Below are 27147 nucleotides of genomic sequence, written 5' to 3' on the forward strand. Positions count from 1 at the left end.
AGCGATAGCAGGCTTTTTACTTTTATTTTTACCTCAATGAGGGCTATATATATAGTCCGTGCTTGGAGCCTTAAAGTTCAACATAAAGTTTTTTTATGAAAAATAATGCAGATGTATAACAATCCACCAATGCAAGTTCAGAAATGAATGCAGATCCTTTACTTTGCGATACAAACGCAATTCCCGCCATTTCCACTCACGATCGAGGCCTCCACAGTCCACAGTGACCGCGCCTCTTCTTCCTCCTACAACTTCGTCTCACTTCTTTCACTCAAAATGCACGAAATTCTGCCGCATTAAATTATGTAGAGGCCTCGTCGGGGGGATATAAGGTAGATAAGGAAGGCGTTGTAACAGAAGCATCAAAATAAAATTGGACGAACATAAGGAAATGGGAGCTATTCTGGACCCACAGCCAAACCCGACAAACCATTGCAATACACCCCGAACGTCTAGCGCCGCCACAAACTACACCATGGAATTGCAGCTAGCGCGGTTTTTTTAAACCATTGATATTAAAATAAAACGTAGCCTAAAACCACCGGGATTTTATGCTGATTCCGAATCTGGCTAAAACTTTTCTCCGATGTGTAGTTCTTGAGTTATAAGCGGACATCCAGACAGACACACACACACACAGACACTCCTCCTTTATATATAGAGATGTGCCATGTGGCAAACGATAGAACAGAAAGGAAATTCCCTTTGCCTGTAGAAAATGCCAAACAATAGAAAATAAGGGACATTCAAAAAATCTCGTGTGCATTCTGGACTACCCTTGTGTTCTTCGGAACCAAGTAATGCTCTAGAAAAGTTAATATAAAGGAGCGCCAATTTGATTCATCCAGATACACGAAGAAGTAAATGTATTTTAACCGATATATGTAGGGCGCACCTTTATATGAACATTTCCAGAGCATTACTTGGTCCCTCCTAAGAACACAAGTGTAGTCCAGCAAAATGTATGCTGTCAAGTAGGTGATTACTTGATTACAAACCCCCTGTCTGTATAAAAGCAGTATTGGAACAGACTGTTATTACACCATCTGAAGCATTATTTGGACAATATTTCACTGCAGGACGTAGCATATTGCTATCATCATGGCGAGAAAAAGGCAATTAACAAAGGAAGACAGACAGACCATTATAACCCTTAAAAGTGTGGGTCTTTCCTTTAGAGAAATTGCAAAGAAAGCCAAGGTGTCAGTGAGTGCAGTTTCCTACACCATCAAAAGGCACTTGGAAACGAGGAAACACTGACAGGAAGAGGTCCAGCAGACCCAAAGCCACAACAGAATCAGAAGACAAGTTTCTGAGAGTCAACAGCTTGCGTGATAGGCGGCTCAGAGGACAACAGCTTCAAGCACAGCTTAACACTGGTCGAAGTAAGCAAGTCTCAGTTTCAACTGTGAAGAGAAGACGTCGAGCTGCAGGTTTGACAGGTCGAGTTGCAGTAAGAAAGCCATTGCTAAGATGGCAAAATAATAAAAAGAGGCTTGCCTGGGCCATGAAGCACCGCCAGTGGACTACTGAAGACTGGAAGTAGGTCTTATGGACCGATTAATCAAAATTTTAAATCTTTGGTTCATCACGCAGGGTTTTTGTATGCCGTCAAGTAGGCGAAAGGATGGTTACTCAGTGTGTGACACCAACTGTCAAACATGGAGGAGGAAGCGTGTTGGTCTGGGGCTCTTTTGCTGGATCCAGAGTCGGCGACCTGCACAGAGTGACTGGCACCCTGAACCAAAAGGGCTACCACAGCATTTTGCAGCGCCATGCAATACTCTCTGGTATACGCCTCGTTGGTCAGGCGTTCGTCCGACAGCAAGATAATGACCCTAAACACACCTCCAGGCTATGTCAAAACTACTTTGAGGAAAAGAAGACTGGAGTCTTCAAATCATGGAATGGCCAGCACAGTCTCCAGACTTAAACCCCATCGAGCTGGTTTGGGATGAACTGGACAGAAGGGTGAAAGCAAAGCAACCTACAAGTGCGACACATTTGTGGGAACTTCTGCAACAGTGTTGGGAAGAACTTCCCGAACAATATTTGATTTACATTGTCGAAAGAATGCCACGAGTGTGTTCGGCGGTTATATCTGCAAAAGGTGGCTACTTTGCCAAGTCAAAAATTTAAATTAAATTTTGTTAATCAAAATGATTCTACGATTTCTTTTTTTATCTCCAATTGTTTATTTGTTCTATGCTTAATTTCAGAGTACATTGAGACATTAAACTGCGTAAATTTCAATAATAATTGGAAAAATTGAGGTGATCTAAAACTTTTGACTGGAAGTGTATATATATATATATATATACACAAAGAATTAAGTTAAGCACCCCCCCCGTTTTTTTACAACCTCGCACATTACAAGTTTGTTGTCGTCAAAACAGTGTAATATACCCATGATATTGCTATATTTTCTGGAGAAGTGATATTATGGTCACATAAAAACATAACAATCATGCCGTTTTCAATATTTTATTCTGAATAATTTAAGGTGAAATTTTTTGGGAATTTTAGGCATATTTTCACCTCAATTTAAGTATGGAGCTATAGGTCCATCACGGACAGTGTGGATGACGTTTATGTTTTCTAACGTACAGTCATTGTTCTGAGAAGACCTCTAGCGATCTTTGCGTCAATAACGTGTGTAGGACCCACGTGATCGGATCACTGACTCAACCCTACGTCTCATAGACCCTGTAAGCCGTCGTATGCGTTGCTGTGGCAGGTTGTTCCATTCCCGATGTAATGCACGTTCCAATTCATCCAGATTGGCTATTGGAGGGACCATCTTCGCAATTTGTCGTCCCAACATGTCCCAAACGTGCTCGAGGGGGTTCAGGTCAGGACTGTACGCAGGCCAGGGGATGGTTGTCACAGCACCTTGCTCCAGCAAGGCTCGGACGCGTCTCGCACGGTGAGGCCTGGCGTTGTCCGGAAATCCTGAATACCACCGTAATCCCGCACTTCGATGACCACACCCTCGCCAGCAGACCCATCTTCATGGATGACAACGCCAGGCCTCACCGTGCGAGACGCGTCCGAGCCTTGCTGGAGCAAGGTGCTGTGACAACCATCCCCTGGCCTGCGTACAGTCCTGACCTGAACCCCCTCGAGCACGTTTGGGACATGTTGGGACGACAAATTGCGAAGATGGTCCCTCCAATAGCCAATCTGGATGAATTGGAACGTGCATTACATCGGGAATGGAACAACCTGCCACAGCAACGCATACGACGGCTTACAGGGTCTATGAGACGTAGGGTTGAGTCAGTGATCCGATCACGTGGGTCCTACACACGTTATTGACGCAAAGATCGCTAGAGGTCTTCTCAGAACAATGACTGTACGTTAGAAAACATAAACGTCATCCACACTGTCCGTGATGGACCTATAGCTCCATACTTAAATTGAGGTGAAAATATGCCTAAAATTCCCAAAAAATTTCACCTTAAATTATTCAGAATAAAATATTGAAAACGGCATGATTGTTATGTTTTTATGTGACCATAATATCACTTCTCCAGAAAATATAGCAATATCATGGGTATATTACACTGTTTTGACGACAACAAACTTGTAATGTGCGAGGTTGTAAAAAACGGGGGGGGTGCTTAACTTAATTCTTTGTGTATATATACAGTATATATATATATATATATATATATATATATATATATATATATATATATATATATATATATATATATATATATATACACATTTTTATATACATGTATACATATATACATATATACATTATATACATATATACATATATAACATTATATACATATATACATACAGTGCATTCACAAAGTTTTCAGACCCCTTCACTTTTTTCACATTTTGTTATGTTGCAGCCTTATGCTGAAATCGTTTGAATTCATTTTTTTCCCTCATCAATCTACACTCAATACCCATAATGACAAACAGAAAACAGGATTTTCGAAAGTTTTCCAAATTTATTAAAAAGAAAAAAACTGAAATATCACATTGACATAAGTATTCATACCCTTTGCTATGACACTTGAAATTTAGCTCAGGTGCCTCCCATTTCTCTTGATCATCGTTGAGATGTTTCTGCACCTTGATTGGAGTCCACCTGTGGTAAATTCATTGATTGGACATGATTTGGAAAGGCACACACCTGTCTATGCAAAGTCTCACAGCTGACGATGCATATCAGAGCAAAAACCAAGCCATGAGGTCGAAGGAACTGCCTGCAGAGCTCACAGACAGGATTGTGTCGAGGCACAGATCTGGGGAAGCCTACAAAAAAAATTCTGCTGCATTGAAGGTTCCCAAGAGCACAATGGCCTCCATAATTCTTAAATGGAAAAAGTTTGGAACAACCAGGACTCTTCCTAGAGCTGGCCGCCCGGCCAAACCGAGCAATCGGGGGAGAAGGACCTTGGTAAGAGAGGTGACCAAGAACCCGATGGTCACTCTGGCTGAGGTCCAGATATCTTGTGTGGAGATGGTAGAAACTTCCAGAAGGACAACCATCACTGCAACACTCCACCGATCTGGGCTTTATGGCAGAGTGGCCAGACGGAAGCCTCTCCTCAATGAAAGACACATGAAAGCCCGCCTGGAGTTTGCAAAAAAGCACCTAAAGGACTCTCAGACTGTGAGAAACAAGATTCTGTGGTCTGATGAAACCAAGATTGAACTGTTTGGCTTCCGTCTGGAAGCCGTCTTGAGTGTAGATTGATGAGGGAAAAAAATGAATTTAAACGATTTCAGCATAAGGCTGCAACATAACAAAATGTGAAAAATGTGAAGGGGTCTGAATACTTTCTGAATGCACTGTATATACAGTTGGACCCCGCTATTCGCGGAATCCGCATATTCACGGTTGATAAAATGTGACATGTTTCTTTATTCGCGGAAAAATATTTCACGGATTCGGGGGGTTTTTTATATTCGCGGCCGTGTTCCGCGAAATTGTGGGGGGTTTTCCCCCCTATTTGCGGCCATGCTCCGCAAATTCGCGGTTTTTCAGGGGCGTAAAAAAAAAAAAAGCATCTACGATCTAAATGTGTCAAGCTCACCTAGCTTGACACATTTATAAAACCCATCTTTCGCCAGCCATGCATAAAGCAGCTGGATGTACACAAAAAAAACATCTTATGCAAACCACGAGCCTGACCTGCTTATACAGTACAGTACCATGCATTTCCTGCTGTATGATTTGCGTTTTCATGGCTTTGTCGGGAGCGAATTTTATCCGCACTATTAGCGAGCTTCGCAGGATATCCCGTCAACAAGTCAACTCCGCAAATTATACAATGAAAACGCTTCGGGGGATGTTCCATCAGCGACTAAAACAAATCTAATCAACCCCGCAAATTATAGAATGCAAATGCTTCATTAAATCTATTATTGAAATTAGCAGATAGGCTCAATACAGCACATGGTACCTGGTGTCGTCGTTTTTTAAAATTTGAAGAAGCACTTTTTATGTCATCATGTGCATTTATGTTTTTTATTTAATCGTGAAACTGTAATCATGTGCATTTGCGGTCGAAATCATTTTAAACTTTCAAAAATTTCCTCTATCAATCAGGAACCACTGGGAACCTATAACGTATCCCCGTTTTCCCCATTGAAACAATGCCGCGCCTTGCATTCATGGGATTTTCATCGACCTTCGTGGATTTTCGTCGACCTTCACGAATTTTCGTCGACCTTCGCGGAATTTCGTCGACCTTCACGGGATTTTCATCGACCATCACGGGATTTTCGTCAACATTCACAGGATTTTCATCCAGATTCGCGGATTTTCGTCAACATTCACAGGATTTTCATCGACCTTCGCGGATTTTCATCGACATTCGCAGATTTTCGTTGGCATTCGTGGGTTTTGTCTTGCCATTTCGGGACTTTCATCGACCTTCGCCGATAATTATTGTCGACATTCTTGGGATTTGCCTCACCATTCGCAGATCTTTGCCTCACCATTCGTGGTTTGTTCCTCACTATTCATGGATTTTTGTGACTTGGGAACCTAATAATTAAATAATTAATCGATGAATTGATTAATCAATAAATCAAAAATAGCCTTTACAGCCAAATCACTTGGTCATTGTCATGTCTAAATATCAGCTTCCTAACTCAAAAGGTGCCTTAGATAATGCCCAGATGCGAAAGGAAATAAATAAGTACTTAATTAATCGATAGTAATTAAATAACTAATCAATTAATTGATTTATCAAAAAAACAAAAAATACGGTTTTTGCCAAAGCGCTATTGTGCCGAAATGCATCTGGCAGGTTCCCATTGCCTGACCACGTGATCTCGTTGTCAGAGATAGAGTGCAGAAGACACGATCAAGGTTCCTCATACTGAGGACAGAGAGAGAAAATATGATCCAAATCCTTGGGAACCTTGCACCGGTCACACAACCCCGTCGGGTGATGCCCTATCCTGTATAGATGTAAGTTGAGAGAACAGTGTCCAAGTGCAAGCTCAAAGCTGTCTGGTCCCTTCGGGCGAGCCGAGGAAACGAGCCAGAGGATTCGACCAAAGGGTGCACCTTGTGGCAGCACCTCCCCTTGGTGGAGGAATCCCACTGAGATTGCCATATAGTGTTGATTTTGAGTCCAATTAAATTAGAGTGTTCTGCTGGGCCCAGCGGAACCGGGGTTTCGAAATCCGACCTTCGGGCTGAGAGCGCGTTTGGCTTCCTGGTCGCATGCTTCATTATCTCTGTGAGATCTCTCGAGAGCACACGACAGCATATGATCTGACGAATACAACAGGCATTTTAAGGCCATTTTCCCTGCAAGAGTGGGGGTTAGCCTTGCGGTCCCCATGACAATGTTCTCCATTTTGCCCTATTTTCTGCATCTCCCCTTGTTAACCCCCTTGCCTGCATTTCTTCTTCAACCATCTTTAGCCAAGTCTTTCTCGGTCTTCCCCATCCTCTACTTCCTTCTACATCCATTTCCATCATTCTTCTCAACCGGTCACTTTCATCCTTCCTCAACACATGACCAAACCATCTCAACCTGTTTCTCTTCACAGCATCTATCACAGGCTCTATTCCCATCATCTTTCGCAATTCATCATTTGTCTTCCTCTCTCTCAACGATACTCCACACATCCACTGAACCATTTGCATTTCCACCCATTCCAGCCTTCATTGCTGCTCCACGTTCATTACCCATGTCTCGCTCCCATAAATCATAACACTTCTCACACATGCAGCATACACCTTTCCCTTCAGCTTCAATGACACTCCCCTCCTCGTCAGCACGCCACTCAGTTCCCGAAACTTCTTCCATGCACATCTCACTCGAGCAACCGTTGCCGAGTCTGATCCACCTTCTCCATTCAGCATGTCTCCGAGGTAATAAAATGTTTTCACACCTTCCAGCTTCATGCCATCTCCAAGATCCAACTCAACATTTCCTCCATCTGCAGCTCCCTCTGTGCACACCTTACACTTGAATGTAGCTGCCACACTGGTTAATGACCCTCTCAAACCACTACATTTTTGATGAACCCACTCAGCGCACATTGTACATTGAATGGAATTCAATTGGAATTCAATTTTCAATTGGAATTGGATTGGAAATTGAATTGAATTGGAAATTGAATTGAATTGGAATTCAATTCAATGGAATGGAATTCAATTGGCTTCCGCTTCCGGTCTTGCCGGCGAGGTTTCGTTTATTCGCAGCTGTCCACGCTCTCCATCGAAATCGAAGTTAAGTAATTGTTCCCATTTGTATTTTCGTTATAACTGTATTTATTTTATGGTGTGTGTACGTATAGTGTCCCCCGAGGAAGATTTTCGGTGCAAATCTTTCATACCTGTATAGAAAATCGTGTTAATTCGTGTCGTGTCTTTTGAGGCCTTGTACAGTGTCCAACCTTGAGGCTTTGTTTTTCTCTCAGCGGTCCGTCGTTTGTGCTCCAATAACTTTCGTTCTCTTTTTCCCCCAGTCTTTTCACCCCATCTTCCTTGTTTAAAATCTCAACTAAAAAAAAAACAAAAAATCTAAAAAAAACATTTCCTTCTCTGTTCTTTTTCGTTGTTCTCATTCGTTTATTCGTTCTTATTCATTCGTTCGTTCTTCGAACACGTGTTTCTCCCCCATTTCCCCAGACAGTTTTCACTGTTAAACTTTAAAATGTTTACACTTTCCCCTCAAGTTCTGTATTCCGTCGTATATTATAACACCTTTTTCTTCTTCTTCTTTAAAAGGTTGCTTTCGGCTTGCTCACCAAATCTATTCATCCCAAAAAAAAATTCCATCTCTTACAGTGCCTTTTTTCTACATTCCCTAAACTCTCCTGCACTCCATCCTCCCTCCAGCGTCCTTAAACGTATTTTTGACTCAAAGGTCACAAGAAACTCATTTTGCAATAAATGTTCGTTTCCCATTAATCGTACACTTTCTAAAATCCAATCACCCCTCCCCTCCAAATCTTCCTCATCACCCCTCCCCTCCAAATCTTCCCCATCACCTATCCCTTTCAAATCTTCCCCCTTGCCCCTCCCCTCCAAATCCTCCCCATCACCCATCCCTTTCAAATCTCCCCCCTTGCCCCTTCCCTCCTAAACTCACCCCACACCCCTCCCCTCCAAGACTCCCCCTCACCCCTCCCCTCCTAGACTCCCCCCTCACCCCTCCCCTCCAAATCTCCCCCATATCTCATCCCTTTCAAATCCCTCCCCTTGTCCACTCCCTCCTCGCCCCTCCCCTTCAAATCTCCCCACCCTCATTTCTTCTCAATTTCCCCCCTCTCACTCCCTCTCCTCAAAGCGTCCTCCCCGCTTCTTCCCCCTTCCAACTCTCACTTCCATCTCCCCCAACCTTCTGCCTCGCTCTTCCCCCTCCTCAAATAACACCTCATTGTGCCTCACCCAATCACCATCAAACCTTTTGTCCGCCCCATCCTTCCCTTTCTCCGAGCTATTCTGAAATCTCTGACACACCTTCAACAGCTCTCCCTACCTCTTCCACCTCTTCCACATCTTACCCAACCCCTCCTCCCCCCTGTTCTGTATCCGATGCTCCCTCTTCCTCTTCATTACCGGTATGGACCTCAAACATCCGGGGCCTTCGTTCAAACTTAACTGATCTCTCCATACAGGTGACAAACCAGACGTGATCTGCTTAACAGAAACTTTCCTCCTTCAGGATGTCTCTGATTCCTTAGTTTCTCTCCCGGGTTACTCCCTCTTCCGGTATGATAGACCTGAGCCTCGTCCTGGAGGTGGGGTTGCTATCTTTATCAAAAACTCTCTTCCTCACTCGCCCTGCACTGCACTCTCTCCACCTCACCCCCAGGAATACATCTGGCTACGACTTCCCCTTCGCTCCCACCTCTTGTTCATATGTGTGTTGTACCGTCCACCAAACAGCGATGACTCCATCTACATCTCGCTGTCTGATAATATGGATCAACTTCTACCCACTCATCCCAACTCTCTCTTCCTCATATGTGGTGATTTCAATTGTCACCATGCCAGTTGGCTGGGTGTGGGTACCTCTCTCACCAGCCATGGCTCCTCAGCAAAGGACTTCTGCGACTCACTGGGACTGACACAATCTGTCAATTTCCCGACCCGGATCTCAGTCAACGGAGCATCCTCTCTTCTGGACTTGGTTATGACTAACTTCCCTGAAAATGTCTGCTGCTCTTCTTCTGCTCCAATCGGCTCATCTGATCATGTGCTTGTTAAAGTGGACATCTCTCTGACCATTCTCAGGGAGCCTGCTCAGCGTCGACGGGTCTGGCATTTCACTCAGGCCAACTGGCACAGTCTTCAAGCAGCCATCAATCATCTGGACTGGTCTCCCATCTCTACCACCTCTGACATCAACTCATCCTGGGAATTCTTCCAAAGTAAATTGCTCTCTCTCATGCACAGATTTATCCCATCTCGTCTTCAGTTGTCATACCCTTCCTCCCGTCCATGGTACACGGAATCTTGTGGTTAGGCTGTTGCCCAGAAACAACTTGCCTTCGTCTCCTGGAAAGCAAATCCAACGGAAGGAAATCTCATTTCCTTTCACAAAGCCCGAAACAAGTGTGTGTCCACCCTCAGGAGAGCCAGGAAACAATATCTCTCCGTTCTCAAGACCGAACTCTCTTATCTGTCTCCCTCTTCCAAATCCTGGTGGCGTCTGGTCAAATCTGTTTCTGGTGTTTGTTCCCCCTTCATCCCCTCCCTTACCTCAAACGACTACACAGCTGACTCCGCACGTGAAAAAGCTGAATGCCTAAACTCTGTGTTTGCCTCTAAATCTTGTGTCCCAATCCCATCCCTCTCTGTACCCACCGTACCCAGTCGTACCCAGTCGTACCCAGCTGCTCCTGAACTCTGTGTCCTTTCCTCCTGACAAGGTGGAAAAGTTTCTGTCAACCCTCGACTCTGATTCTGCAACTGGACCTGACGGCATCAGCCCACGGGTCCTAAAATCCTGTACTTCTGCTCTTTCACTCCCTCTCTCTGTTCTCTTCACCCTCTCTTTTGCTCAAGGTCAACTGCCTTTACATCTCCTTGGAAATCAGCCAACATCACCGCTTTGCACAAAAAAGGTGCAACAACAGATCCTAGCAATTACAGACCAATCAGCCTTTTTTTTTTGTTTTTTTGTTTTTTTGTATACAAGATCGAGGCTCGTGAAAGAGCTAACATTAATCACACAAAAAGACAAACCGACACACAAAACACAAAAAACAAGGGGAGCGGCAGACAAGATGGGGAGAGAGGGGGAAGGACACAAAAGAGAGGGGGAAGAGGGGGAAGGACACAAACACAACATTTGAGAGCAGGGACATCGGGAGGACTTGGGGGGAGGTGGGAGAGGAATAAAACATATGAACACTGCAAGGACTCTGGGGTGAATTACCGGGGGTAGAAAAGATCAAGGTTTTCGATGGGGGAAGATAAGAGATGGTGGTGAACAGCTGTTTTAAAGACCTGGAGGGAGGAGTGGGATTGAAGGGAGTGGGGGAGTTTGTTCCAGAGGCAGGAGAAAAGGGGAATGAAAGAGTGAAGGTGAGCAGAGAGCCTAGCCTTCTCCCAATTATCAGCAAAATCATGGAATCCATCATTGCTTCGGATATGAAATCTTTCCTCTTCTCCAATGGCTTGATCTCTGATCAATTTGGTTTCAGACCAGGTCACTCTACTCTGGACATGCTGCTTCTGCTGTCTCAACAATGGATGGAGGTCCTCAATGCCAAACAGGAAATTAGAGCTGTCTCCCTCGACATATCACGTGCCTTCGATACGGTCTGGCACCCCGCTCTGCTCACCAAACTCTCCTCCTTTGGTATCCATGGAAATCTCCACGCATGGCTGGCGGACTTCCTCTCTAGTCATAGTCAACGTGTGGCCCTGAATGGATTTCTCTCATCTCCTCTTCCTGTTCAGGCTGGAGTTCCCCAAGGCAGTGTTCTGGGCCCTGTGCTTTTTCTGGTCTTCATCAATGATCTCTCTGACTCTCTTGAAAATCCTCTCTATCTCTTTGCTGATAACTCCACTCTCTGCCGCTCCATTCCTCATCCCTCAGATCGGCAGTCTGCAGCCTCCTCACTCTCTGCAGACCTGGACAAAATCACAGACTGGGCAAACAAGTGGAACATGTCTTTCAATCCTGACAAATCTCACACTTACAATGTCTCTCCGAAAAGACCGACTGGACAACCCTCCCATCTACTTTCTGAATAATCCTCTCCAAGAAGTTCTGTCACTCAAGCTTTTGGGTCTCACTATCTGCCATGATCTTTCCTGGGAAAACCACATTTCCAAGCTGGCCTCCAAAGCTAGTCGCCGACTGGGCATCCTCCGTCGTGCGAAGTCCTTCCTTGGCACACCTGGGCTCCTCACCACATACAAGGCTTTCATCCACAGCTCAATGGAATACTGCTCTCCCCTCTGGGCTGGTGCTCCTGCCTCACACCTAGCTCATCTTCACGCTGTTGAAACCAAAGCGTTCAGAATCATTGGAATCTCCCGCGATGACGCTATCTCCGAGGGCCTTTCACTTACTCACCGCAGGCAGGTTGGTGGTCTTTCCGTCTTCTACCGACTACTCTCCGGCCTTGCTCCCCCAGCTCTCTCTGGGCTCTGTCCCCCAAATATTCCTCCAGGTCGCACAAGATCTGCCTGCCAGCCTCTTATGGTTAAACTGCCAAAATCAAGACTCTTTATTCACCTTCACTCTTTTATTCCACTTTTTCCTGCCTCTGGAACAAACTCCCTCACTTTCTTCAATCCCACACCTCCCTCCAGGTCTTTAAAACAGCTGTTCACCACCATCTCTTATCTTCCCCAATCCAAAACCTTGATCTTTTCTACTCCCACTAATTTCACCCCAAATCCACTTTTTTGAGGCGCCAACTTCTTTCCTGGAAGTCCTTGGTGTCCTTGCGTTTTATACCTATCCTGCCTTTTTATACCTATACCTTTTATATTTATACCCCAGGCCCTCTCCCTCCCACACATCTCCCGATGTCCCTGCTCTCAAATGTTGTGTTTGTGTGCTTCCTCCCCTTCTCTCCCCATCTTGTCGACCGCTCCCCTTTTTATATACTTTGTTTGCTTGTTTGTTTGATTTGTTTGTTTGATAAATGTTAGCTCTTTCACGAGCCTCGACTCTGTATACAAAAAAAAAAAAAAAATTCACTCCGACACCCTTCCTGCACACAACACACGGCCACTTCCCAGTTCTTTCCACCTCACCACATGCTTTACCACTTGCCATCACCTTCGTTTTTCCGATATTCACCTTCAGACCTTTTGTCTCCATACATTCCTTCCACTTGTTCATCTTCTCCTTCAGTCCATCCATACTTTCTGCAATCAATACCAGATCATCTGCATGCAACAACTCCCACGGTAAACCCTCCTTTACGTTCTGAGTCAGCACCTCCATCACAGCTATAAATAGTAGTGGAGTTAGTACCGACCCCTGATGCACTCCCACCTTCACCTCAAACTCACCACTGTTCCCGTCCTTCGTCCTTACAGCTGTGCGCGCTCTTTTGTGCATTGCCATCACTACTCTGATCAACCATTCCTCCACTCCTTAGGAATAAAGCAGTAATTTTAATACTGTGTGTAAAATGTGTCTCGTTTTGCTTGGGGCCAGAATACTGTCAGTCCACCTTTGAAAGTGAAAAAAATTAATTTAACACGCACTTTGATGCACACCTGGAATGTATGATGTCAAGATGGACTCTGCCAGGAAGTCATGAAGTATGGTACAGGAGGGGAGCCCATTGCGTTTTTCTTTGTACTCGCAGCTGTTTCTAAAGCAATAGGTTGTTTTACATGAATCGCTTATGTTATTTGTTATTGTGAGTTTCAAAGCAAAATCAATTCTATAACGCCTGATTTGCCGACCATTCGCCATATTAACATGTTTTACAAATTACCGAGCCAAGTATTTCTCACCGTCACATGACGATTGCGAGCTGTTTATAAAGAATTATGTTAATGCACATCTCCTTGAAACATCTATAATGCAACGTTGTTTATTTTTTATTTGTTTATTGAAATTCGCTCCAAACAAGGGTGAAAGCTACTCAATGTTTGTGGGTTGTGTTGAGTACTGTACAACCGTAATCAGTTATCGGAACTCCACACTGTCTCCAATCTGCCGATACAGATTACTGAAAAATGGCCGATATCTGCCTGTTGCGATTTCTGGTTCCAATATCGGCCCAGCACTTGTGTGTATGTATATGTATGTATGTATATATGTATGTACACATACATACATACATACACACATACATACATACATACATACATACATACACACACACACACACATACATACATACATACATACATACATACACACACACACACACACTACATGGCCAAAAGTATGTGGACACCTGAACATCACACCCATATGTGCTCGTCGAACATCTCATTCCAAAAGCATGGGCATTAAGATAGAGTTGGTCCTCCCCCCCTTTGCTGCTATAACAGCCTCCACTCTTTTGGGAAGGCTTTTCACTCGGTGTTGGAACCTTGCTGCGGGGATTTGCTTCCATTCAGCCACAAGAGCATCAGTGAGATCGGGCACTGATGTTGGACGATTAGGCCTGGCTCGCAGTCAGCGTTGCAATTCATCCCAAAGGTGTTTGATGGGGTTTAGGTCAGGGCACTGTGCAGGCCAGTCAAGTTCTTCCACACTGATCTCGACAAACCATTTCTGTATGGACCTCACTTTGTGCACGGGGGCATTGTCATGCTGAAACAGAAAAGGGCCTTCCCCAAACTGTTGCCACAAAGTTGGAAGCACACAATCGTCTAGAATGCCATTGTATGCTGTAGCATTAAGATTTCCCTTCACTGGAACTAAGGGGCCAAGCCCAAATTATGAAAAACAACCCCAGACCATTATTCCTCCTCAACCAAACTTTGCAGTTGGCACTATGCATTCGGGTAGGTTGCATTCTCCTGGCATCCTCTCAAACCAGATTAGTCCGTCTGACTGTCAGATGGTAAAGCGTGATTCATCACTCCTGAGAACGCGTTTCCACTGCTCCAGAGTCCAATGGCAGCGAGCTTTACACCACTCCAGCCGATGCTTGGCATTGCGCATGTTGATCTTCGGCTTGTGTGCGGCTGCTCGGCCATGAAAACCAATTCCATGAAGCTCCCGACGAACAGTTGTTGTGCTGACATTGTTTCCAGAAGTAGTTTGGAATTCGGTAGTGAGTGTTCTAACCGAGGACAGACGATTTTTCACTTCAGCACTCGGCAGTCCTGTTCTGTGAGCTTGTGTGGCCTACCACTTCACGGCTGAGCTGTTGTTGCTCCTCGACGTTTCCACTTCACAATAACAGCACATACAGTTGACCGGGGCAGCTCTAGCAGGGCAGCAATTTGACAAACTGACTTGTTGGAAAGGTGGCATCCTATGATGGTGCCACGTTGAAAGTCACTGAGCTCTTCAGTACGGCCCATTCTACTGGCAATGTTTGTCTATCGAGATTACATGGCTGTGTGCTTGATTATATACACAAAGAATTAAGTTAAGCACCCCCCCCCCGTTTTTTTACAACCTCGCACATTACAAGTTTGTTGTCGTCAAAACAGTGTAATATACCCATGATATTGCTATATTTTCTGGAGAAGTGATATTATGGTCACATAAAAACATAACAATCATGCCGTTTTCAATATTTTATTCTGAATAATTTAAGGTGAAATTTTTTGGGAATTTTAGGCATATTTTCACCTCAATTTAAGTATGGAGCTATAGGTCCATCACGGACAGTGTGGATGACGTTTATGTTTTCTAACGTACAGTCATTGTTCTGAGAAGACCTCTAGCGATCTTTGCGTCAATAACGTGTGTAGGACCCATGTGATCGGATCACTGACTCAACCAATCACTTTTTTTCACTTTGATCACTCAATTTCATCAATGGATAATTGCTAATGTCATACCAATCATTATTTGATCTCACATACCTTAGAATATATGCCAATGTATACATATACACAAAGAATATATATTAGGGGGTGCTTACCTTAATTCGTTGTGTAGGGGTGCTTAACTTAATTCTTTGTGTATATATACCTGTCAGCAATGGATGTGGTTGAAACAGCCGAATCCACTAATTAGAAGGTGTATCCGCATACTTTTGGCCATGTAGTGCGTGTTTGTATATGCCACTGTTTTATGTTTCTAAGTATGAGGCTTAAGTTGAATGTCCTGCGGATGATTCTTAAGATTTTGTTAATAGTAACCATGCCAAAGTAGCAAGTAAAAGCAATTTTTGCAGACCCTTGGCTGTTTTCTATTTCAGGTTCTGTCTACTTTGAGGAAGTTGGCAAAATCAGGCCTTACATTTCATCTTTATAATGATCGCTAACATCGATTCTTACCTTCTACCAGATATTTTTCATGAGCCTGCATTGGGATAAGGGAAGGGAAATGTTTTTATGTGCATGGCAACACGGAATCACCACATGTACCCCTCTGCTGTAGCTTTGTTACTTCCCACACTGTTGTGCCAGCCTGGATGCTTAACTTGTTTTCTTGTTGCCTGTGTTTATTCCTGCCCATCGTGTTTCTCACACCACGATAGTTGGCCGAGTAGAGATTGGTCAAATGAGCAAGGGGAGGATATGGAGTGAGGGAGGCTCGGGTGGTATGCCAGGACGTGGGGAATGGAGAGTCAGGCAGGGTAAATGGTCGACCACCCGTATAGGAGTAAGGGCAGGCGACAAGCCAGAGGAAGTTTGTGGGGGCGTTCTTCTCATTGGGCTTTACTTGTGTGAGGGATGGATGGAGGAGAAAGGGGTAAGGAGTTGATGTGGCAAGGGATAAAATTTGTAATGGAAGGATAGCTCTGTCTGCCAGGAAAACTTGAGGCCCGGCAAGACCCACCGGAAGGTGGTGGGGAAAAATGCTGGCAAGCAGCCTCGTCGTCTGTGCACACTGGATCATTCTGTCTGATATCACGGCCCGCCGGGAGCCTTTTTGGCACTGCCCGAGATCGTTTGGGTGTTGAGAGGGGTGGGGGAAGCAATCCGAGGCAGCAAGAGATGCTCGGGGAAGCAGATGGGGAAGGGAGGGAGTGAGGGAAAGTCATGGCAGAGGGAAAAGGAACTGGCAGTAGGTTCGGGGAGTGGTTAGGGGGGAAGGAGGTGGGGGCATTTTGGCTTTGTGGCTGAATGAGAAATCTGTCCTTCATGACAGAGAAATAGCCTCTGGGTGGGCAGGTGTAGCCTTGATGGAATTGTCTCGATTCTAATAACCCTCTGTGGACCCTTTTTTGAGCAAGTGGGTTCTGATCATTTCGACCAAAACGTGATGCCCATAATACCAGCTGATTGTCGTCGATTCCACGTCAGGGTGGGCAAATGTACCAGCATCCGGCCACTCTTTGCACGTATTTGTATTCGTTTTGCTCGGCGTGGATTTCTTGCGCTGATTGACTCGTGAGGGCATGCTGCATAAATTGTTAAGGCCAAACAGCGAGCATCAGCCGTTCTTGTCGAGAGTGAACACTATTGCTTCCTCACGCTTCACGTTTGTCCCCCCCCCCCCCCCCCCCCTCCCTTCCTTCCAGCCTCTCGCAGCCTCTGGGTTTTGTTAATACTCTTCCAAGCGGAAATTTATTTGCTAGGCTCAAGATGAAATGCCGCAGCCAGGAAAGCTACGAAGCTTTCCTCACCATTGGGATGTTTAATAGGTCTTTCGTTTGCACTTTGATTTTGCCATTGTAATTTGATCGGTTTTCAGCCTTTCGTACTTGAATAATTCTCCAACAATTGAATTTTGCAGAATTACATTTTGGATGCCACGTCAAAAGGGGCAGGTGCCAGAGCCATGTTTGCCAAATGAACTCAAAAGTAGGAGCAATATAGCCTCGTGAATTGTCTTGGAGATGCATCATCAAGGAGCATCACGGTTTCTTCAGAGGTGGTCAATGAGTGCGTATTTCTTTACCTCTCATACCCCTCATCCCCCTCAACCCAATAGTGGATGTCCAGAGTTGAAACTGCAGATTCAGACGTAACAACTAAGGCCAGAAAAACAAAACTGCATTTTTCAACAAACGACGACGGGCTGCCTGCCTGGGGTGCGGCTGCCCCAGCTGTGTTTCACAATGAATACGCACGGAGTCTCGTTGGTTTGTTTTTGTTTCGAGGGTTTTTTTGTTTCTTCTTTTTTAATGTCCAACAGTTGTTGTTCGTTTGTTCTTTTTATCCTGTTGCGATGCTCCCCCTCCTCATTCTCCCTTTTTGTTTATATTTTAAAACTTTTTCTCTTTATTTTGGTCAATGACAGCAAGAACGTCTGTTTGCCTTTGCTACCACTTTCTATCCTCCACTGTATTTAATCACCTTCATAAAGTGATGGAGATTTTAACATCTACCTGGCATCACCTCCTGGACATTTCACGGAGGTCCTCCGGCTTTCTTTCTTGTACCTTAACTGTAAAGTTCCTTTTGCGCAATGATGCTGAACACCCAAATGTCATTTTAATTGTGTCTTTTTTCATGGGATCGCAGTGCAAGAGCCTGAGGCTTTTTCCAGGTGTTGTTTTGGACACGGTGTTTTCTGACACCACCTGGCCCACAGACACCCATGAGTCAAACTCGAGCTTTCTCCAACCTCACCCCGTCCCCCACCCTTCCCCCTCGTAGCATGTCAGTGTTACCAACAGAGGAGCAAGAACTGTGGATTGGGAATGGTGAAAATGAGAATGGGAGATGGTTTGAGAAGCATTTCTTGAATAAACGAATTCCACTTCATATCAATTTGGATAATACCTTGGTGGTCATTTCTGCTTAATCGACAACCCAGCCCTTGCTAAGATAACCCCTCCGCCACACTCTTTCCTTCCTCCTTTTCCTTCTGTTCCATCATGGATGCCAATGTACGAGACCAATCTCATTGTCAAAAGGGTTCGGCAGATGGGGAGCTGGTGCAGCAGTTAAGAGTGATAAGGAGGGGTGGAAGTGGGGGGAGCAAAGAGGGTTTGAGTGAGAGATTGAGCATCCGCATTAGGAGACCGTGGAGGCAAGAAGTATGCAAGAAGCCGGGCATGTATCCACGTGGGCACGTCTCGTAAATCTCGCGCTCGGCAGTGCAAGGCGGGAAGTCTGAGCACTGCACGCGGGTTTGCAGCTGCAGATGCGCACACGCACTTGGGTAAAAAAAAAAAAAAGTGTGCAAGAATCCGCCTGAGTCAAGCGGGCCAAGGCCTTTGTTTGCTCATTTTACTCGGGTCTCTCGATTTCTTCATTGAGGCCCAGACGAGACTCGAGTTCACGGAGTTGCATAACAGAAACCTCTGATCCTCGGGTCCAATTGCTGTTTGCAGTGCAGCTGGTGTAGAATTGGGTTATTAGCCCACTCTGAGAGACGATTGAAAATGAATATGTTGCATTTTGTACGGATAGGACGTGTGCTCTCGTAACCGGAGGGACATGTATTTATTCGAAGATGCAAGTGTACACATTGAGATTGTGCCACTGTTATGGTGGCCTGCTTGTCATTGCTGCTTAGAGGGATAGCAAGTCATGTGAGTGGAGTTATCTGCACATCTCCAATTCTTTGAGCAGCCTCCTCGTGTTCTCACCATGAAGTAACTCTTCCTAATGAAGACGAAGCACTGTGGGGCTACTGCCCTGTCTCAGAGTTGGAAAGAATTTTTTTTTCTCCATTTCTTTGATTTATTTTTTTTTGAACTTTTCGTCAAGTAAGATAAAAAGTCGTCACTTTGTCTTGCACGATTCCCCCCTTTCCTACACCTGGCCTCCCACCCTCCTCTTTTAAAGATTTTTTTTGAACACCGTCACTGCCATTTCAAAGTGACATCCTGGGAGTAGAATCTATGCATGCATTTGATGGGTTTATCAAGCTTGTACATCTTTTCATATGGACAAGTAGATGGTGGTTGTTTGATGTGTCGATCCAAAACTGCTTGTTAGCGCCCATAATAATTGGTCATTTTATGGATGGAGAATGCCACTGCCTGCTGAATGGACTTCCTTGTTCGTATTGTGCACATATTTCATTCTTAACATGTACATTGCCACCTTTCTTCTTGTCGATGTATTCTGAAGGTAAAAGAAAATGCTTCGACTCTTGTGCTCGGCACTGGACAGCTCATGGCAAGATAAACTAATAATATTTTCAGAGCAATTGCCAGGCTGAAACTCTGCTTTTCCTGCTTGAATTCCATTCACGTTTCTCAAACTGCTGCGGTACCGCAAGTGTCCACCGAGCTGATTGGCAACAGCCGCAAGCCGGCTGCTTATCGGTTTGGAATCGCAGTTGTCTCGTGTATCTGCCCACAGAGATGCACACAGCGATTGATCGAGTGTTCTTGCAACGAAGCTGCGCAGTGCCAAGGCTAAAATGCAACGTGACCTTTGGCCTCGCCTCATGACCATGTGGGTCATCCGCAACAACTTCACTTGCTTTCTCTTTCCATTTCCTGTCGATGCCATGTCGCTCGAATTCCGCACTCCCACCCGATGGCTGGGCAGACAGCCAGCCCACATGGTTGCCAGGTTCTGCTGCCATTGTCATTCAGTTTTTTTCCTTTTCTTGCATTCTGGCATCGCTTTGTGAAACACATTGCCTCCGATGATGTGCCAAATCCCCGAAGCCAATAATACAGCCTGCACCGCAAACAATGGTGGAAAATGTGGCTGTTCGAGTTGTATCCACCTTATGTTTTTATGGGCAAATGCATTTGTCATTGTGTGGTTTTGAGTTGCAAAAAAGAAAAATAGATTATGAAAAATGTTTTAAAAATTCACTCGTTAACGCACGTGTTTACTTCTCTGTTTCCTGTGGCCGGACTGACCCTCCAAGGCTGTCTTGGAGTGCGAACAGGCCTCGTCTCGACAGATCCAGCTTGAGATTCATCCCACCTTCCTTGTTCCTGATACCAATGCCTTTGTTGACCACCTGCCTGCACTAGCTCGTTTGCTCAGCTCACAACAATATATTCTCATTGTCCCACTCGTTGGTACGGTACCAGCTTCATACAACCCTCGCACACCCTCGGTGATTTTATTGTTGGTTTTATTTGGTAGTTTAAGGTTAAAAAAAACAGTCACACTAATTATTTGTCATGGATTACGTGTTTGTTGAATTTTTTTTACAAAACAATTTATTAGCCTTGAATGATCATTTTTATGTTCAGGTGAGGCATTACTATTACCTTCGTGTGGTGTCCGTCAGTCAGTATGTAAAGACTCGGATCTTCTCCGAAACTACACATACAATTTCGATGAAACTTGATCACAACCTTCATCACCCATGATGTACCAAATTTTATTCATGGCATTAAAGAATCAGGGTCTAGGGTGGTTTACAGGGGTGTGGGGGGTGGGTCAAAGTGGGTCAAGGTTTGACCCCCAAAATAGGTATTGGCTTTCTTAGATTGGGCACGGAGGACATTTTGGCCAAATCTTTTTCAAAAACTGGCTGACTAGAGCAAAGTTCTTGAGGGTGCCGGCAATAACGCACCTACTTTGCAAATGACACGGTGGGATCTATAACATCCACCAGCTAATGCCAGTAGATGGGACACCCGGCTTAACATCCGTCCAAGGAACGGTGCACTTTGTGATGCAACGCCCGCCGGCGAAGCACCAATCGGGCAGTTTGTAGTCTGGTCATAAATCGTGCCCAGACTAGATGTCTCTATATTAGGTTTGCTACCTCTGCACCATCCAGTCGGACATAAGGGGTGTTGTACGATTGGAATTTTACCATCCGGTAAACAAGAATATACTGACTTGATGAGAAGTGTCGGGAACACCTTGGAATAATTTTATGATTTAATTTGCTTTCTGAGTTGGGACATTTTGTTTGAGGAGCTCTGTTTGAGATTGTGCAATAGATTAGAAAACAGCAGTCCACCTCAGTGATTTGGCAATCGGAAAGTAAGGTGTCGGCAAGACAAAAAAGCTATGTAAAATAAAGGAAATTAGGAAGCGCATTTAAAAAACGAGATTGTTGTTTCTTTTATAGATTTTGATTTGAGCACCCAAACCCAGTACTCTCAGTAACTCTCAGTTATAACTAGTACTAGTTGTAGTACTAGTAGATATAACCAGTCAGTCATAACTCTCAGTTATCCAAAGTACATAGAATATATATAACAAACAACATATGCCTGAGTTTCGATTGTGTTACAATGGCTTTAAAATGGCTCCGCCAATGTTTATGCATGCAAGCGACAGTTGTTCTAGCCTGAAGCGTGCACTGTCACACAAATCCTGCAGTTTTGAACGAGCTTGATGGACTGGCGCGTGACCCAGATGGCCGGCGAGCGGGTCCTCAGGCCCGTGGCGACAGAGTTGGGCAGCAGGCGCGGGCAGCCACGGCCTTCCTGGAGGAACGATTTGAAGTCCGGGATCCCAACTTGCGTGCCCTTACAAGCCGCGGCTCTGAGCTCGAGTCCATCGCATTCCGCAGCGAAGACATGGTGGGGCAGCAGGTGAGAAACTGGTTGGATGAGTAATTATTCTTATAGCAGCCATTTGGCTCGCCCTTTATGCTGCCGATGTATCCTTGTAAACATAGTCCTTGTGTCTCCAGCCTCGAGTTCAATTTGTGGATGTGTTAGCTCACTTATTATTTCATTGTTTGTTTATTTTCCATGTAAATTGTCACCCACCTGATGCCCACTGTTCTCCTTTATTCACTGATTATACCTCCCTTTGATATTTCTGGTAACAACGGATCTGATCAAATCGGTCTGCAATCCCATCTCCCTCTGGAACAACGATCCTCTAGCCAGGACCCTTCAGTGAACATTTCATAAATCTAAGCTAATTAAAGGCAGTCAACCTGGATTCATTAAAGAGACCTCATGTTTAACAAATTTGCTGCAGTTCTGTAAAACAGTTTCTGATTGGGTGGATGAGAGAAGTGCAGTGAAGTATATCTGGACTTTCAGAAGGCGTTTGATAAGCTGAGCTGCCACGCATGAAGTTGTTACCCAAGGTTAGGGCTTGCAGAGTGGCTGGTAGAGTAGTTAACTGGATTGGAAACTGGATTAGTGATGCTGATAGGAAGGAGTGGCTGCGCCAATTACATTTTCGTTCAGGTCCGAATCCAGATGCGGCCTATCAAGTGGGATACAAAACGTAAACTTTCCAGCCTGGCGGAAGTATGTGCTCTACCGAGTGCCGTTGTAGTTTTAACTCCTGTGATGTCCGAGCAATTTGCACACAACTGATCATCTCTGTATTTTGTTTGTGTCTGTTTTGACCTTGATATTGCATTATGCATTTGGGATCCACAATCTGATGTTGTTGAATGCTATTCACAGGGGACCAACGATGATCTGATACTGTCCTGTTGTCTGCATTACTGCAAGGACAGAGCCAAAGACTTCATGCCATCTCATAAAGGTGTGCTTTGCATGTGCCCGTTGTGCTTCCTGACATTACAGGTGGGGCTTGGTTTTGTTTTACACCTACTTGAGGCCAATGACCTATTTAAAGTAACATTTTCTGGCCTCACCTTTCCTGGAAATGGTTACTACATGGGTAAGTTCAATGTACATCTTCCATTGCTAATTGTCCTGTTGTTTAAGATACTCGTGCGTGAACGTCTCAAGTTCTATCCCATTCTTTTTTTTTTTTAGTGGACAGCCATTATTAGCCATGGTGTTGCAGAGCTGATGTTGCTTGAGGCTTTAACTCGCCAAGCATGTGCCGCAGGTGTTGTGTCAGCAGCTGGCCAATCTTAGATGGGGCTGGGGAAGTGGGTAAAGATCCAGAGATAAATAAGATCTTGTAGTTCTGCAGGATTTATGGATTAAAACCAGGAGCCCTGTACATGCCTGATAAGGTGGTTAAACCAATGTGTCTACCAGTTTGGGTGTTTTGCTCCCTTGCACCATCGTCAAGGTTATGGTTACGTGGGTACCACTCCAGTGATTCAAACATTTGATTGGCAAATCACTTTGACCAAAAAGTATTTCCTAATTTGGAGCTCAATAAAAACAATGGGTCAGTGAAGTTTAATTTTTTATATTCCAATCAACTTTTAATTACTTTGGGGGTGGAGAAGGAGGAGAGACGAGACACCACAACTTATTTTTCTCGTTATGCGTTTGAGAAGGAAAAAAAAGAAGCGATACATAATGCAGGTGGATACATGATCCAGGTACTGTGCATTTAATTTATGTCCTTTTTGTTACCTGTCCCGATCTTTAATTCACCTTTTAAAGCTACAGAAAACAGAAGGTGGATATTTATGAGTATGAATGTCCGAGTGACTTGCACATTAAATTGCATCAGTGGGTGTGTTATGATGGACAGATATGGAGTTCTTGGTAAATATCTTGCACACCCGAGACCACTCGATTTGGGTGTGCTCCAAAGTACAAATCGTGTTGGGAACATAGTCAAGTGAAAAAGTAAGTACACCCCATGTAAAGTTTTGACTTTTTCAACATATTTCAACATACAGCTATTTGATCTTCATTTCAACAATATTGATAGATAAAGGTGATATAATATAACAAATATCATGAAACATTTACAGTTTGTAGTCCATAGATATTAAATAAACATAAATGCAAATTTCGCATGTGGAAAAAGTAAGTACACCCTTGGCTCTAATAGATGGTATTGCCCCCTTGGGCAGAAACAACCTCAAGTAGGCGTTTCTTATAACTGTCTACCAGTCTCTGACATCGACTGGGAGATATTTTTGCCCACTCCTCCATGCAGAATTCTTTCAGCTGTGCGATGTTTGAGGGGTTTCTTGCATGCACAGCTCGTTTCAAATCCCCCCACAACATCTCGATGGGATTTCGATCCGGGCTTTGACTTGGCCATTCCAGAACCCTCCATTTCTTTATTTTCAGTCATTCCTTGGTGGATTTACTGGTATGTTTAGGGTCATTGTCATGTTGCAAGGTCCACCTTCAGTTGAGCTTCAACTTTCTGACAGATGGCCTCACATTATCCTCAAGCACCCTCTGGTACAATGAAGAATGCATAGTGGATTCTATGATGGTGAGCTGCCCAGGCCCTGATGCAGCAAAGCTGCCCCAAACCATAATATTTCCACCACCATGCTTTACAGTTGGTATCAGGTTCTTGTGGTCAAATGCTGTCTTTGGTTTTCGCCAAAGATGTCTTCTTGTATTGTGGCCAAATAGCTCTACCTTTGACTCATCTGTCCAGAGCACATTGTTCCAGAAGTGCTGGTCTTTGCCTCGGTGTTCATTGGCAAACTTTAGTCTTGCCCTGATGTTCTTTCTGGACAGCAAAGGTTTCCTCCTGGCACACCTCCCATTTAGATCAAATTTGTGCAGCCTCTTTCTAATGGTAGACTCGTACACTTTGACATCAACAGTGGCAAGAGCTACCTGTAGGTCCCGTGATGACATTCTGGGGTTCTTATAGACTTCTTTCAGCATCTTGCGGTTTGCTCTCGGGCTGAACTTGCTAGGGCGGCCTGGCCTGAACAAGTTGGCAGTTGTTTGGAATCTTCTCCACTTGTAGATGATCTTCCGGACAGTCGAATGATTGATTTCAAATTGTTTGGAGATCTTTTTAAATCCCTTCCCAGACTCGTAGGCATCTATAACCTTCTTTCTGAAGGCCTCAGAGAGCTCTTTTGATCTAGGCATGGTGACGCCACACACTTCAACAACAAAGAGCAAACCAAACTGAATGTCAGGTTTAAATAAGACAGGTTCCTCCAAGATCCTCTCTAACGATGTTCTAATCATTTGCACCTGAGCTGGTGCACCTGATTCTAATTTTAGGTATTTGAAGTAGTGATAAATGTAGGGGTGTACTTACTTTTTCCACATGCGAAATTTGCATTTATGTTTATTTAAATTATACAATGGACTACAAAATGTAAATGTTTCATGATATTTGTTATATTATATCACCTTTATCTATCAATATTGTTGAAATGAAGATCAAATAGCTGTTGAAATATGTTGAAAAAGTCAAAACTTTACATGGGGTGTACTTACTTTTTCACGTGACTGTATGCATGTCAGCTCCAAGTGTGGCAAATGTGTTCAGTACAATGTTCGCGGCAATCATGCAGAGGTAAGGTGCACGGCTTATCCGAATTGGTTGTGAATCGCAGGTACAGACAAATCTGAATTAAAAACCAAAATGACAGCAGCTTGCAGGGTTTTAGCATGACGTCAGTCAGTTCGTTTATTGGTCAAAACGTTATCAAAAATATTCCTCACTGCATATAGGTCATAGGGCATGCAGTATATATGCGCTTAATTTTCAATTTTCGTGCAACAATGATGGGGGCAACGTAAAACTTTAATGGGTTTGTAGGAAATGTGTCACTGATTAAGAATATCCATGTCCCCACGCACAAGGGGTGCTCAGAAATTTATAACGAGCAGTTGATGAAAATGCGGTTTTATCTTAACGAAGTCAACATTTCTTTATTTTGAATTAATCTTTTTTTCACCGTTTTTCACTGAATACAATGAAAGCATTCATGTAGCCACTCTGAATGGGTGTCAAAGGCTTACTCGGCTTACTCAGGAACCTTGTGTAGGCTCTGTGACAGTCACGATGGTACTGCAACTCACGGGCTACCAAATCTTCACCCTGTATCTGGTGTAGAAGTGCAGTGTCTTCCTTTTGCTTTGCAGCTTCCAGGAGCTGCCCACCACAAATAAGCTCACATTTGACTAACCTTACAATATAACTTTTACCAGTTATAGTATTACGTTTGTACTTGTTTGAGTGGCAAATTATGCACTCCTCTGGAAACATGTGACGTTTTCTCCACTCTCGTTGGCTGCCCTTGCCATCTGAACGACGCACACGCTTTTGGCTTGGCTGTCCGTGCAAGTCACTTGGTTGGTTATCCAGTACGTTCATGTCTGTTCCTGTATTTGCATTGATGAAATGATAGAAGATGCAAAGACAACCAAAGAGAATGCAATTATTAGATTGCTTATTTATTTAAAATGTAACATTGCAATATTAGATAATAGATATTGTGTTGTAAAATTTTATCTCCAAACACCTCTTTTGTAGCCAGAATATAGTTTAAATGCCTTTTATTAGACAGGCATTTACAAAGTCAACATTTTCCATAACTTTCTGGAAAACTGGATGAAATTAGATGAACTGGACTTTGTGTTGTGTAATATCTCCCAACAAATCTTTTCATTCTCTCCTTTGCTTACAATACAAGCCAGCATGCTATAGGAGGGGCGAACATAAGTAATTTTTGCGCATTTGATAGAGAGAGGGACCAGCGATGCGGGTTAAAACAACAGTATTTCCATGTTTGTTTACGTAGGATTTCTTTGTAACCAAGCGAATATTTCCTCACTTTTTTCTGTGAAATTTATACTTACAATATCATAAAGTATATATAGCCTCACTATAGAGGCTACAAAGAGATATGAGGGAATTTGAAGGAAACACTCATGGAAGGCTGTTGTATGCACCTGCTTCGCTGATCCCGTTTACAGATTTGCAAAAGTTCCTGTAGTCTTTGTCTGCCACCTCCAATAATGGCTTTAAGTTTAATATCAAATCATTGACATTTATAATTCCCTGAAAAACCATGATTCCAAAATTACCGTAAAATTGTACTACTACAGCAAGTACTTGAACATGATACAGCAATTGAACAT

At 44.0% G+C, this 27147-nt stretch overlaps 1 protein-coding gene across 4 annotated transcripts in view; it reads left to right on the forward strand.

Annotated features, from left to right (window-relative positions):
• SMG6 (SMG6 nonsense mediated mRNA decay factor) overlaps positions 1-27147 on the forward strand; it is a 376938-nt gene that overhangs the window by 339429 nt on the left and 10362 nt on the right. For all 4 annotated transcript variants that reach the window (XM_078780312.1, XM_078780313.1, XM_078780314.1 and 1 more), the window contains 3 exons: positions 20349-20505; positions 21770-21984; positions 22822-22903. In XM_078780312.1, the coding sequence (XP_078636438.1) occupies positions 20349-20505; positions 21770-21984; positions 22822-22903 (454 nt within the window). The remainder of the gene's footprint in view (positions 1-20348; positions 20506-21769; positions 21985-22821; positions 22904-27147) is intronic.

This window comes from Myxine glutinosa, chromosome 6, assembly GCF_964187855.1.
Source record: "Myxine glutinosa chromosome 6, kmMyxGlut1.1, whole genome shotgun sequence".
NCBI lineage: Eukaryota > Metazoa > Chordata > Myxini > Myxiniformes > Myxinidae > Myxine > Myxine glutinosa.